The sequence below is a fragment of the Notechis scutatus genome, chromosome 13 (assembly GCF_049901735.1).
Source record: "Notechis scutatus isolate UNSWTSFEM ecotype Mainland chromosome 13, rNotScu1.2, whole genome shotgun sequence".
Lineage (NCBI taxonomy): Eukaryota > Metazoa > Chordata > Lepidosauria > Squamata > Elapidae > Notechis > Notechis scutatus.
The window spans coordinates 6,622,330-6,637,806 of record NC_142021.1 but is presented as its reverse complement, the minus strand read 5'-3'; the positions used below and the strand labels follow the sequence as shown (position 1 = coordinate 6,637,806).

Here is a 15,477-nt window from a genome sequence, read left to right as displayed (position 1 = left end):
ACGACCTCAAAGCTCAAAACAACAAGGGACAAATGAGTTCCAGAGGGGTTGGGCTTAAGACTATTTGTGGGAACGTAACGATTCTAGGCTGATGACTCACTTAACTCCCCTGGCTCTGCCTGCCCTTCTCCTACTCTGTGAAACACGTACCTGGAGGCACAAGCTGGCTGGCGGTTAAATATTTCTTGTCGGAGAACATTGCAGTCCAAAACTTGATGAGGATGATGATGTCCTCGCGCAGCCGCTTCTCTCCTTGAGTTGGACACTTGGGGGCGGAGCTTCAATGAGAAGGCAAACAACATTAGGACAGGAGAGGCATTTGGGCAAGGCAATTCACACCTTGCAGGTCATCGTGCCTCAGGTGTTCTATGAATCAGCTTTGGGGCTCCCCTCATCCTTCCTCATCTGATCCCTGGGGTAACCAGAATATTTTATATTGTTGCAGTCAAGGGTCCTATTACTATTTGGGATGGCCTTTTATTGCTTCATGATTGTTTGTAGATTCTCTGCATTTTTGTTAGGTTGTAAGACATCAATCAATCAATCAATCAATCAATGAGAATAGAGCTGGAAGGGACCGTGGAGGCCCCTAAACCATTTCAGGTAGGTCACTGAAACTTTTCTGTTGCTGCTGCTTCTTTATTTTTTGCAATTTGCCAAACTTGTCTTGGTTGAATTGGACGGCTGTACAAATATTTTAAATGAAGGAATAAAATAGAACTTCCAGCTAGAGCTGCAAATCTTCTAAGCTTCAACTTGATGAACGTGCCACGATAATCTAATGTTTTCAGTCAGGATATGCATTATCTCAGTGGCTGAGATTATGTGCTGTGCTGAAACCAAATCAACCCCATTTGTGTGAAAAGATCCTTTTAACAAACACAGGGGAATCTGCCTTGGAGGGACGTGACAGAGAAGCAAGTTGTAGTCTATGAGATTTTTTTTTAAAAATCCATTAGGGAGAGTTGGAAGACATGCTTAGCTGACTTTAGTTGATCAGCCAAGTCAGCCTCAGTTAGTATCTGGATGGGAGGCTAGTTTAGGAAGACTGTAGATTACGCTGGGATATTTAAAAAAAAAAAACACGCCCCACATCACCATGCAAGAAATCAGTGGCAAATCACTTCTACATCTTGCCAAGAAAACTGCAAAGATGTTAAGCCAGTACCCAAGACTTGAGCTGAGCTTGACTTCAGTTTCTCTTCACTATCTTCCACCATGGAGAAGGAGAAGGAAGGAGGGAGAAGGGGGAGAAAAGCGGGAGGAAGAAGAAGAGGAGGAGAGAGAAGGGAAAGGAGGAGGAGGTGGAGAAGGAGAACAAGGAGAAGGAAGAGAAGAAGGAGAAAGAGAAGGAGGGGAAGGAGAAGGAAGAGGAGGAAGCGTAGAAGGAGAAAGAGGAGAAGGAGGAGAAAGAAAAGGAGAAGGAGGAGAAAGGGAAAGAGAAGGAGAAGGAGGAGGAAGAGGAGGGTAATACCTGAAGTAATCAAAAGCCGTGGAATAGATTTTTTCTCTTAAGACGTTGCGAATTGTTGCGTTTGGGATGACATCGGCATGCAGCAGAGACAGCCCCAGCGTTAAGAGCCTAAAAGAGTCCAAAATAATTCCATCAGGGTCTTTAGACAGGACACTCAAAAGGGTTAAACAGGAAGAGATCTGTGCAATACAAAACGAAACGGCAGGACGACAAAAGCCATGACCCATCCCACCTTACTTCAATGAGCAAAAAGTACAAGGGGGGGAATATCAAGAGCCTCCTTTTCATTCCGCTTGGAAAAACAGGGAAATCACACGGCATTAATAAATAGGGATGTTATATTTTCTTCCAAAAAATAAATAAATGAAGAGGGGACAACTGCGAGGACCTGAGAAAACCAGATCTCTGCCAATCCGACAGGTAAGCTCCAAACTAAACTCTCTTTGATATCCTTCGTGCCTGCTCCCGCCTCTGGAAAAATAAATAAACGAAGACATATCCAGGGCATCTCGCTTACTTAAAACGGGGTCCGATGGCCGCCACGTGGCGATTCATGCTCCCCTTCGATCCGCCGATATTCAAAGACAGGGAACGCTGGAGTAAGCTGGCAAAAATCTCCACCTGATCCGAACTGCAGTACTTGGCGATTTCAAACCTCTGCACCAAGAACTGTAGATAGAGAAACCAAAAGTTAGACATCTGTCTGTCTGACAAGCCAATGTTGGCCACGAAGCTGATTTCCTGCAGGTTGGTGACGGGCCAACTCACAAGGGAATGAGGGTAGTCGATGGAGGTGAGATTCCTCAATAGCTATTAATCCAGTTTGGTCTAGTGGTTAAGGCACCAGGGCTAGCAAGCAAGGGATTGATGAGTTCTAGTCCTGCCTTAGGCACAAAAGCTGACTGGGTGACCTTGGGCCAATCACCAGGAGACAGTGAGTTCTAGTCCTGTGTTAAGCATGAAGACTGACTGGGTGATTTTGGGTGACAGATCAGGAGATCCAGTGAGTTCTAGTCCTGTCTTAAGCATGAAGACTGACTGGGTGATTTTGGGCGACAGATCAGGAGATCCAGTGAGTTCTAGTCCTGTCTTAAGCATGAAGACTGACTGGGTGATTTTGGGTGACAGATCAGGAGATCCAGTGAGTTCTAGTCCTGTCTTAAGCATGAAGACTGACTGGGTGATTTTGGGTGACAGATCAGGAGATCCAGTGAGTTCTAGTCCTGTCTTAAGCATGAAGACTGACTGGGTGATTTTGGGCGACAGATCAGGAGATCCAGTGAGTTCTAGTCCCACCTTAGGCATGAAAGCTGGCTGGGTAACTTTTGGCCAACCATAGGAGACTGTGAGTTCTAGTCCTGACTGGGGCATGAAAGCTAGCTGGCTGACTTTGGGTTGATCACCAGGAGACTGTGAGTTCTAGTCCCGCCTTAGGCCTGAAAGCCAGCTGGGTGACCTTGGGCCAATCACCAGGAGAAGGTGAGTTCTAGTTCCACCTTAATCATGAAAGCCACCTGGGTAGCTTTGGGCTGATCCTTCTCTCCCACCCTAACCCACCTCTCACAGGATTGTTCGGGGACAAAAAGGGAGAAAGGAGTATTGTATAGGTTCGCTGCCTTGAGTTATTTGTAAAAATAATAAAAGGCAGCAAACAAAAGCAAAAGATAAATAAATATTGTCCCCTTTTGGTTTTAGGATGGCCGTAAAGTGTCTCTCTTAGCTACTATCTTCTAATCGACCTCTGCTGTAAAAAAAAAAGTAAAACAAAACTTGGGAGGGAGATACTTGCTTCTATCCAGATGTAATGTGGGGTGACCTCCGGTGGGCACGGTTTTGGTTGGCTTTCTTCGGAGGCGGCTAAAGGGTCGGCTTCTTTCTGCTCGGTGGAAAACAGCCCAAATTTGTGCTCCACGGTCATCTGCCAAGCTCCAGCCATCTCTCTCATGAACTAAGAGAAGCGAAACCATTACTATTTTTGGGTGCAGCAGACTTTAAAGTTTATTATAAATACACTTAAAGAGCCAGTTTGGTCTAGTGCAGGGGTGTCCAACCTTGGCAACTTTAAGACTTGTGGACTTCAACTCCCAGAATTCCTCAGCCAGCAAAGCTGGCTGAGAATTCTGGGAGTTGAAGTCCACAAGCCTAGGCGGTGACACCCTGACTCTAGTGGTTAAAGTACCCGGGTAGAAACCAGGAGGTGGTGATTTCTAGTCCAACCTTAGGCATAAAAGCCACCTGGGTGACTTTGAGCCAATCACAAGGAGGCAGTGAGTTCTAGTCCAGCGGGCATATAAGCTGGTTGGTGATTTTGAGCAAATCGCTAGGAGATTGTGAGTTCTAGTTCTGCCTTAGGCATAAAAAAACCAGCTGCGTAAGTTTGGGCTAATCTCTAGGAGACTGTGAGTTCTAGTCCCGCCTTAGGCATGAAACCCAACTGGATGATTTTGGGGCCCATCACCAGAAGACAGTGAGTTCTAATTTCTCCTTAGACGTTAAAAACTGATTGGTTGACTGTCTCCTTTTCTCAGCCAAACCCACCTTACAGCGTTGTTATTGTGGGGGAAATAGGAGGAAGACGAAGCACTAGGTATTTTTGTTTCCTTGAGTCATTTGTAAAAATAATGAAGGCGGGATACAAATAAATACACATAAATATGTATAAATGTAAACATAAATGCAGGATAAGGAGAGAAACAGAGCAAATACCATTCCATGATGGTAAATGCAGCAAACCAAGCCTCACTAATTTTGGGGATGTTTGCTAAAAACGTATTGCTTGTTCCAGAAGCACCATTTCAGGGAAAACTGATTCTAAATTAACTTATAACTTACCGGGACTTCTATGCCGTTCTTGGCGGCCAGCAGCCATTCCCAGCAAGCAAGGGCAGTCTGCATGACCAGTTCGTTGAACATACGTAGAGGGCCCCAGCAGAGGTGATGTAAGAGCTGGGAATCAGTGTCTGAAAAATTTACGGAGACATTTTGTTTTTAAAAAGATGTAGTATTTTCATTGTGTCTGTAAATAACTCTCTGCAGCTCCTTGGGGGCAAAAAAAGTCCATGTAATTTAGCCATGAACGCCTGTTGAGCGATCTTAACTCATCACTGGGAGACGGTGAGTTCTAGTTCCACCTTAGCCCTGAAAGCCGGCTGGGTGACTTTGGGCTAATCACCAGGAGACAATGAGTTCTAGTCCCGCCTTAGGCATGAAAGCCAGCTGGGTGACTTTGGGCCAATCACCAGGAGACGGGGAGTTCTAGTCCTGCCTTAACCATGAAAGCTAGCTGGATGACTTTGGGCCAATCACCAGGAGACAATGAGTTCTAGTCCCACCTTAGGCATGAAAGCCAGCTGGGTGACTTTGGGCCAATCACCAGGAGACAGTGAGTTCTAGTCCCGCCTTAGTCATGAAAACTAACTGGATGACTTTGGTCGTAAAATAGGGTACGACATGCTTTACAACTGCCTTATTTAGAAACAAAAATTCTGGTCCCCATTGTGATTAGAATGCCAAAGAATAGCCTGAGAGATGCAACAGGGCTCTGATTTCATCCTTAATCACCTCCTTTCCTCTCTCTCTCGTACACTCATATTTTTATAATTATAACCTGTTTTATACTAGGTGGTCCTCAACTTACAACAGTTCCTTTAGTGACCATTTGAAGCTGCAACGGCACTGCAAAAAGTGACTTGTGACTTACAACCGTTGCAGCATCTCCATGGTCACCTGATCATAACTCAGGTACCTGGCAACTGACCCATATTTACGACGGTCGCAGCGTCCCGGGGATGGTAGTGAAGTGATCCCCTTTTGCGACCTTCTGCCAAGCAAGGAGCTGCTGATCCAGCTCTGCAGAGGAATTATGGATTCTGTCATCTGCACCTCTATAACTGTCTGGTTTGGTTCTGCAACCCAACAGGACAGACACAGACTCCAGAGAGGATAATTAGGACCGCAGAAAAAAACAATGGTTACCAATCTGCCTTCCATGGAGGATTTGTTTACTGCACGAGTCAAAAAGAGGGCTGTGAAAATATCTACAGACCCCTCACATCCCGGACACAAACTGTTTCAACTCCTTCCCTCAAAACGACGCTATGGAGCCCTGAACATCAGAATAACTAAACACAAGGACAATTTCCCCCCGAAAGCCATCACTCTGCTAAACAAATAATTCCCTCAACACTGTCAAATTATTTACTAAGTCAGCACTACTATTACTATTAATCTTCTCATCACTCCTTATCACCCATCTCCTCCCACTTGTGACTGTATGACTGTAACTTTGTCACTTGTATCCTTAAGATTTATATTGATTGTTTCCTATTATGATTTGATTGCTTATTTGTACCCTATGGCTATCATTAAGAGTTGTAACTTACGATTCTTGATGAATGTATCTTTTCTTTTTATGTACACTTAAGAGCACATGCACCAAGACAAATTCCTTGTGTGTCTAATCACACTTGGCCAATAAAGAATGAATTCATTCATTCATTCAAAATCAATGGGGGAAGCCAGATTCACTCAACTGCCTTACTTAGCAAGAGAAATTTTGGACTCCATTATAGTTGAAAGTCGAGGACCAGCTGTATAAACCCGTAAGATTTTTATTTATTTTTTGTTCTTACCTCTGCTGCTGATCAACAAAGCGGTCATCTTAAACATCGCCTGGGTATAGTTCTCTGCTTGGCCGGCTTCCAGGGCGTTGCTGAGCTGCTTGACCATGAGTTTATTCAGGTCGGAGGTCCGACCGGTGGCGTTGCAGTATTGAATCATCCCGGCAACCTGTTTAGAAAAGTCAGGGAAGTCATTTATTTATTTACCAGCTGGATACCCGTGCTTCACTACGAAACTGTGTGGTTGGGCTTAGTTTTTTGGGAGGAAAATAAAGGAGGAAAATTCTGCCTCTGCCTAGCAGCATCCATCTGGCTATTCATCTGGCTAGCATCCTGTCAGTGTGTGAGGGAGTTGAAGGTTATTTGGAAACTGAAAGAATATTTGCTCTATGAGCAAGAAGGAGACAGCAAGGCGCCTGGGCGTGGCTAAGCTCAACTGTTCTGTACTAAAGCTGATTGCTGCTGTGAAACTGAAACTCCTCTGCTTGGAGGAGATTTCTTTACAGGTGGGGAGGAGGAGTGGAACTCCTTAGCATGTTAATAATAATATAGGAAATACTAATGCTCTGATGGTCATTTCGAAAAATCTTTTCTTAGTGAGCCTCTAGAAGCCAAGAAGAACATATGTGCCAAATTTCAAGTTTGTAGGCTTTACAGTTCTTGAGATTTTGTGATGATGCGTGAGTGGTATTTCCCTTTTATATAGAGAGATTTATTTAAATTCAACCTTCTATTATTCTAGTTATAGTAGGCCAGATGTTTTAGACTGGAGGTGGAATTTTTTAATCTCCTGCTGAGTCCACAGGCGGATGTAGACGGCGGGTGGGGTGACAGGAATCATCGCAGGATGTAAGCTGTTCTAAATTAAGATGCCTTTTGCAATTGACTGATGGGGATTTGGTCAATGCCAACAGGCATTCAAGGGGGTGGCTGCAGATGTTTTGGGATTCTACCAAATTAAATTAAATTAGTGTGTGTGTGTGTGTGAGAGAGAGAGAGAGAGAGAGAGAGAGGGATAGATAGATAGATAGATAGATAGATAGATAGATAGATAGATAGATAGATAGATAGGATAGGATAGGATAGGATAGGATAGGATAGGATAGGATACATAGCTGTAGATAGCAGAGGTGGTATTCAACAGGTTCTGACCAGTTCTGCAGAACCAGTAGCGGAAATTTTGAGTAGTCTGGGGAACCGGCAAATACCACCTTTGACTGGAGATTTTACAGTATCCTTCCCCTGCCACGCCCACCAAGCCACACCCACAGAACTAGTAGTAAAAAAATTTGAATCCCACCACTGGTTAATAGATACAGTAGATAGATAGATAGATGGATGGATGGATGGATGGATGGATGATGGATGGATGTGGATAGTTGATAGATACAGTAGATACGGTATACAGTAGATATGATAGATTAGATAATAGATTAGATAATAGATAGATGTAGATAGTTGATAGATACAGTAGATACAATAGATTAGATGATATAGTTGATAAATACAGTAGATACAGTAGATATAGTAGATCAGATAGATAGATAGATAGAGAACTGTAGATCGTATCATAACTAACTGTAAACTCAAGGCATATTCCAGACCAGTATCTGACTTCTTTTAGATAAATGAAGCTGGCTTTAATGGTTAGATGGTCTAGACATTTAATCTGAATGTGTTTTTAATTTAGGTGAAGTGCTTACATATGTTCTAAATCCATGTACGTTATGCCACAGACTAAATAAGTATCTCAGGACTATATACCCAATCCGAAAACCAGAAAGTGGAAAGCATTGCGCACACTTTCTCCAACAGAAGGAGATTTGTGCACCCACCGCTAATCGCCTTTAAAACATGCCCCCACGTGCATACAAATTGAGAAGGGGGGGGGATTTCTTCTTTTAAAAGGAAGGGGGAACTTGAGGGCTCTTCTACTCACTTCTCCAGCGTAGCGATTGCGCAGGTTGAGGGAAGCCATGAAGTTGGAGTAATCTTTCTTCACGCAGGTGGGCCTTTCGGTTAACTGCGTGGCCTAGAGGCAACAGACATGGTCGTATCTTCAGTTTTGAGAATAGAGGGAGAACTTGGATGCTCAGGGGGAAGCCAGAAACGGACGGGACTTTGCGACTAAACTAAATCCTGCTCACCCACACGCAATATCACGACTCCGCCCTTTTGATGAAAGAGTATGGCAGAGTGGCTCAGAAAATGATTGAACATCTGGAACTTCAGATTCTGCCTATCGGGTATCCTTCTGCAGTCTGGTCTCCGAGCTTGGTGGTTTTCTTGTAGATGTTTCATAACCAAATTAGGTCACATCATCAAGGCGATTGGGGATGGCATTCTCCCACCAAGGAGAAATTTAGATAAATTTTTTTTCCCTACCAAAACTCTCGGCTTCCTCCTACCAAGGAGAGAAGCACAAACCCACCAACACTGGCAGGGTAAGCCACTATATAGAAACAGGAAGCAAATCCCACTTACTTTGCATTCATATCTAGTTGGGTCATGAAATGTCTGCAAGAAAACAACCGAGGTCAGAGAGCACCAAGGACCCCACAGTTTTCCTCCCTTCTAATACTGATGACATTCCTCAATTGGGTCATGAAACGTCTGTAAGAAAACAGCAAGCTCAGAGGCCACCAAGGACTCCATAGACTGTGTACTTACAAACAGGGGGGGCTTTCATTTTTGTGGGGCTGAACACAATCCACTCCCACAGAAGTGGGAGTTGAAAAACAGTTTTCTGATCAAAGCTTCCTGAGACCATAATTAAGCACACACGCTTCATCCAAACAACTGTTCTATTTCAATGCTGGGAATTATGTTCATTTCCAGCCGGTAATAGTCCCAAACAGTCCCTCGAGATAAGCACCCACCTTTATCTCCTTCAAACCGCTGCGAACTAAAGTGCCAAATGAACTATAAAAAACCCAACTAAAGTACAAAACCCATGCAGAGCTTCAAGGTTTAATCCAAACAGAGAAAACAACTTTGCTTCCTGCAAAGGTTTTCCTACCTTTGCACTTCCTTTATACCTTATGAGAGGGGCAATCACCTCCAAGCCTTACTCCCGAGTCGCCCCTTTTGTCTCAGCTGCTCTTGCTGTCTAGCAGCTCTGTGCGTATGCGCACTGGGAACAGGCTGCCTTGGTTCCTCTGCCTCGCTGCTTCCAGACTCCGAAGGCTCCGGAGTCAGCACCCCACTCCCAGATGGTCCTGGCCCCATCCCTGCATCGGATGCAGGACCCTCGTCCGAGTCCTCTCCAGATCCTGGACTGGTCCCCCGTTCTTCCCCACTGGCAAACCACAACAAGCAGGACATTTGCCCCAGTGAAGAGAACTTACCCCCAGGGTTGTATTTTGCTTGTTGTAGCCTGCAAAGTGGAGAATGCTCTCTGTTGCCATAGCCAACCCAGTGTGCTGTGACAGGCCTGACACCCAGTTCTGGTGCTTGTTCAAATATTCCTGGAAAAAGGGGAAGCCAAAAGCAGTTGCAGTTCAGAAAAATTATCTCTGTGTGTGTGTGTCTTGTTGTCGTTGCTTTGCTCTGCACATTTCCCCTGGCCGGATTCCCCGATTTCCAAGACGCAGTGCAGTCTGAGAGACAATAAAGATGTGGAAGATTTACCTGCAGGTGAGATTTGGTGACGGAAGGGGCCCATTTCATGGCTTCCTGGAGGATCATGCCACACCGGGCGGCAAAATCTTTCACAATGCTCTAAAGAGAGAGAAATAGAATAAAGTAATGTCTTGCAAGTGCTTGACTGCAGAAGTATAATAAAGCCAATATCCCACTGGACACATGTGCCTTGGTTTTTGAGAGTCACTTATTTTTTTTATTTTTATTTGTTTTATTTTGTCAAACGATTATAAGATAACAGGTATAAGTATAAACATAGTTATGAATACATGAAAAATAAAAAGAAACAATAGGACAGGGATGGTAGGCACATTGGTGCGCTTATGCATGCCCCCTACAGACCTCTTAGGAAAGGGGTGAGGTCAATAGTAGACAGTCTAAGGTTAAAGTTTTTGGGGTTTGGGGAAGAAACCACAGAGTCAGGTAGAGTATTCCAGGCATGGACCACTCTGTTGCTGAAGTCGTATTTCCTGCAATCAAGTTTGGTGCGGTTTACCTTGACTTTGTATCTATTGTGTGCTCTTGTGTTGTTATGGTTGAAGCTGAAGTATTCATTGACAGGTATTGCAATGTATAATTGGCGACTAATGGAACAAATCTACCCAGATTTGCAATGTTTTTAGAAGTGGTTTATTCGTAGAGTTTTTGAGAGAGAGGAACAGGCCCAAAGTCACCCAGCTGACTTTGGACCTAAGGCAGGACTAGAACTCACGTCATCTTCCAATTTCCAGCCTGAGGCATTTCATCATCCTGGTTCAGCTTGCCTTTGAGCCGTTTTGGGACTCTTGACCTATTGCCTCTGGCCAAGATTTTTGAAAATGTTTTATCGTTTCTTTCTTCCTAGGGCTGAGAGAGAGTGACTGGCCCAAGGTTACCCAACCAGCTTTTGTGCCTGAGGCAGGACTAGAATTCAGAGGCTCCTGTCATAGCGGCACAGTAGTGAGAATGCAGCATTGCAGACTGACTCTGCCCACTGCCAGGAGTTTGAACCTGACCGGCTCAAGGTTGACTCAGCCTTCCATCCTTCTGAGGTGGGTAAAATGAGGAGCCAGATAGTTGGGGACAATATGCTGACTCTGTAAACCACTTAGAGAGGGCTGTAAAGCACTGTGAAGCGGTATATAAGTCCAAGTGCTATTGCTATTCTAACCTGGTATCTTTAAGCAGCATATCACTAGGTTGCAAAAAAAATCCAGACGTTGTTTATATCCGGAGTTCTTCAGCCCAGATATTATATGTGTAGTAGAGAACTGGATTTCCAAAGATGATGTCTGTCCATAGACACAGAAAATTATAAGGAAGACCAATTTTTTTCTCAACACCCTGCCCCTGTCGCCTATAACAGAAAGGCCACGGCTTGGCATAGTTTGTTAACCTAAGGAATTCTCTTTATTTTAACGAAGCAAACCACGGCGTAAGACAATGGGCCAACCCAGTCAAAGACGTACAAAATTTGTATTATTTTTACCTCTCTGGCTTCATAGGTATCAGGGACAGTAATTCTATATGGGGCATCTGGAATGTCATAATACGGTTGGTCCTTATGGATATCCTAAAACAGAAAAGAAACAGATAGTGCGACATTATTCCAAAGTGATTCCTAAGGAGAAAACCAATTTCTTAATTCAGGAATAGGGATGCCCACACAAATCAGGTTCCCTTTTTTTTAAAAAAAATATACATTTTTCTTTAACATATATGTGTTTAGTAAACAGTGTATTGTCTAGGTCATTTTACATATACGTAATAATAGTAAGAATAATATTTTTACTTGTATATAATAGTATTCTCCCAACTTCTAATGTCTACCTATATTATCTAACCATTGATAAAACAAATTCCAAGTTAAAAAAAAAAAATATTCCGTGTCTCCTTTGTCCTTTATCTTTCATGTTAACCTATCCATTTCCGCCCAAGTTAATATTTTTAAAATTATATTTCCATCTGCGGGAGCATCCTCATTTTTCCAGTGTTGTGCAAATACAATTCTCGCTGCTGTCAAAACATGTAGTACTAGCTCGATACCCGTGCTTCACTACGAAACTACGTGATTGGGCTTAAATTTTGTGGAGGAAAATAAGGGGAAAAAAATTTGCCTTCTGCCTACCAGCGTCCATCGGTATTCATCTGGCTAGCATCCTGTCAGTGTGTGTGAGAGTTGAGGGCTGTTTGGAAACTGAAACAGTATTTGCTGTGTGAGCAAGGAGACAGTAAGGAGCCTGGGCGTGGCTTAGCTCAACTGTTCTGTACTAAAGCTGGTTGCTGCTGTGAAACTGAAACTGAAACTGGTACTGAAACTCCTCTGCTTGTGTTTTGCAGTTGGAAGAGATTTCTTTTCAGGTGGGGAGGGGGAGTAGAACTCCTTAGCATCAGAGCATGTTGATTATAGGAAATACGAATGCTCTGATGGTCATTTCGAAAAATCTTTTCTTAGTGAGTCCCTAGAAACCAAGAGGAACATACGAGCCAAATTTCAAGTCTGTAGGCTTTACGGTTCTGGAGATGTTGTGATGATGCCTGAGTGGCATTTCACTTTTCTATAGATAGATTAAATTAAATATATGTTCCCTTTGGTCATATTTCAGGTTTCTTGTTAGGTGAAGTGATCATGCCATCATTCCAAAAGAATTCTTAAGCTGTTTAATTCATAATACGAGAGTTGCAGACCGACAGTTCACTCATAAATTACAAAGAAGAAGAAAAAAGTCTCTTTTTAAAAAAAAAAAAAAAAAGCAAAGCCAGCTGTGGTTTTATTCTGCTTGCAATTGCTGGAGAAGCACTTACTGCGCTGAGAGAGAGGGAGAGGGTCTGGAGAATATCTAGCATAGTTTTCAGCACCGTTCCGCTCCAAAGTAAGTGAGGGAACCTTGAAAAAGGCAAACCAAAAGTTACGAGTCTGTACAAAAACATCCGTACCTGGGAGACACCAGGACCCAGCCACTCGTTAGTAGCTGACCGACTAATTTAAACCTTAGTCCAACATTAAAGGAATCAAGGAATTTCTTGATGGTGAACTAAAGAAGGATTGGATACTTAATTTGTTGAATCTGTCTGCCTGTCTCTCTACCTATCATCCATCCATCCATCCACCAACCTATCATCCATCTAACCTATCATCCATCTACCTATCATCCATTCATCCACCAACCTATCATCCATCCATCCATCCATCTACCTACCTATCATCCATCCATCCATCCATCTACCTACCTATCATCCATCCATCCATCATCTTCCTATCATCCATCCATCATCTCCCTATCATCCATCCATCATCTCCCTATCATCCATCCATCCATCATCTACCTATCATCCATCCATCATCTACCTATCATCCATCCATCCATCCATCAAATCCATCCACCAACCTATGATCCATCCATCCAACTACCTATCATCCATCCATCCACCAACCTATGATCCATCCATCCACCAACCTACCTATCATCCATCCATCCATCCACCAACCTATCATCCATCCATCCATCCATCCATCCACCAACCTATCATCCATCCATCCATCCATCCATCCATCCATCCATCTACCTACCTACCTATCTATCACGTGTAATCTACATGCTACATGTATCTACATGCTAGCTGTAGAATTCTGGGAGTTGAAGTCCACACATCTTGAAGTTGCTAAGGCTGAGAAACACCAATACAGAATTACAGAATAACAAAGTTGGAAGGGACCTTGGAGGTCTTCTATACCAACTCCCTGCTCAAGCAGGAGATCCTATACCATTTCAAGATAAATGGCTGTCCAAAAACCTCCGGTGTTGAAGCACCCACAATTTCTAAAGGCAAGCTGTTCCAAAACTAGAAGACATGAAATCCGCTCTGCCATCAAGCCATCGCAATGTACTTACTTGTCTACGAGACCCGATAAATATTTGTCTGCAACTCGTCTTATTCGCTTATGAATGTGGTTAAAGTTGACCAGCAAGAACTTAGCGTGTCTTTCCAGCTCTTCTTCATTTTCTTTCGTTTTAGGCTAAACATCAAAAGAAGAAAGTCCCTTGTTAGGGTTTGGGGATATATATATATATATACCCACCTGCTAGGCGAGCATGTAATATCCAATCTTATGGCTTTCCGGCCTGTTGGGTTGTCTTGGGCCTCTTACAAATTTGCCCCTAAAATTTATTTAAACTAAAAGTTCTTGCAGAAGCGTTTTGGCCTAGGGGTTGCTGAACTGCTTTTGAACTGCTTCCCACCTTTCTGATCAACAAGCTCAGTGTCTTAGCCACTGAGCCACCACATCCCTTATAATCACATAAACAATGTTAAAAGCCCACCATCTTGTGGGATTGCATTAGTAGCTGCCCAGGGTGTCATGCAGCCTGCAGATTGCAGGATGGATATTCCTGATATGCTGACCTGCTGTACGCCAAAATCTCCTAAACTCAAATTTTAATCCCTCAATCACCGCTTATTTTATTTATTATTTCATAAATTTATTCGCTGACCATTTCAATCACAAAGTGACAGTTGCCTCTTACTGGATCGCTTCCTTACTCACTGGAATGAATTATTCTTGAAATGGACGCTCGAAGTACTTCTGCTAATTTTTGTCTGTGAGAAGTTCTCTTATCCTGCTAAAATGGTACAACTTTTCCTCCACAGATGAAGAAAACAGAAAAACTAGCGGGGTGTGTGTGTGTGTGTGTGTGTGTGTGTGTGTGTGTGTGAAGAGAACACAGTACCCTGAACAAGCCACACAGACTAGTTCACATTCACGACAGACCTTAAAACATGACTGACACATTATGTCAAAACTAAAGAAAGTGCGTTGTAGCAGAAATCATCTGATTTCTGTGCCGTGGTGGCGCAGTATAGAATGCAGCTAACTCTGCAGCTAAATGCAAGCTAACTCTGCCAGCTGCCAGCAGTTCGATCCTGAGCGGCTGATGGTTGACTCAGCCTTGCAATCTTCCGAGGTGGGTAAAATGAGGATCCAGATTGTTGGGGGCAAAAAGCTGACTCTGTAAACCGCTTAGAGAGGGCTGGAAAACACAGCTAAGTGGCATATAAGTCCAAGGGCTATTTCTAGTGCAATCTGTCTATTTAAAAAGCTGCCATATAGCAGCTCCGTCAATATGTCTAAGCAAAGATAAGAGAAATTTATTTGGAATAGCAGAGGTCTGTGAAATCCAGTACTAAGAGATGCTGGCAAACACCACCCAATGGTTCCTTTGAGCAAAATGACAACTGCAGTGTACATTCTCATTTGACAAACTTACTTTGTCTGCCATCATGCTAAGGAAAGCTTCGAACACCTTATCTGCAACGGCTACCACGCATTGCATCATACCTGAAAGAGAGGAAGCAGCGGTGAGTTTGAGAAAAATAAAAAACCAAAGGACTGAGGACAGCTGAAAATTGTGCCCAGCAGATAGCATCTCTCGTAAGTTGTAAAAACAACAACCCACTCATGCATTTGCTTACTTATTTGCATCCAAACAATTATGCAAAAAAAAATCACGTCACAAGATGACTTGGAATCATGCATTTATTCTGCAAGAGGTTCACACCTGATTTAAGGATTGCAGAATTGGAGTGGCCTTACCTGATTTGTCTTTCTGGATAGCTTTATCCTCAAAGTAATAAAACATCACTTGGAAGCGATCTGGGTCTGTTGAACGTAGAACCCTAGTAGACCAGGAATTGGGAGTTAATTTCATCAAGATATACTTGAAAAAGAATTTTTATAAATCGGTCTGTCTATCTATCTATCTA

The 15,477-nt window shown here is 43.2% G+C and overlaps 1 protein-coding gene across 1 annotated transcript in view; it reads right to left on the bottom strand.

Annotated features, from left to right (window-relative positions):
* PI4KA (phosphatidylinositol 4-kinase alpha) overlaps positions 1-15,477 on the bottom strand; it is an 82,087-nt gene that overhangs the window by 21,954 nt on the left and 44,656 nt on the right. Inside the window, exons 23-36 of the mRNA XM_087942428.1 lie at positions 15,308-15,390; positions 14,982-15,052; positions 13,608-13,732; positions 12,520-12,601; positions 11,204-11,287; positions 9,724-9,813; positions 9,441-9,560; positions 8,033-8,125; positions 6,106-6,262; positions 4,307-4,434; positions 3,264-3,422; positions 1,992-2,143; positions 1,475-1,582; positions 151-278 (exon numbers count right to left, since the gene is read on the bottom strand). Coding sequence (XP_087798554.1) covers positions 151-278; positions 1,475-1,582; positions 1,992-2,143; positions 3,264-3,422; positions 4,307-4,434; positions 6,106-6,262; positions 8,033-8,125; positions 9,441-9,560; positions 9,724-9,813; positions 11,204-11,287; positions 12,520-12,601; positions 13,608-13,732; positions 14,982-15,052; positions 15,308-15,390 — 1,580 coding nt within the window. The remainder of the gene's footprint in view (positions 1-150; positions 279-1,474; positions 1,583-1,991; positions 2,144-3,263; positions 3,423-4,306; positions 4,435-6,105; positions 6,263-8,032; positions 8,126-9,440; positions 9,561-9,723; positions 9,814-11,203; positions 11,288-12,519; positions 12,602-13,607; positions 13,733-14,981; positions 15,053-15,307; positions 15,391-15,477) is intronic.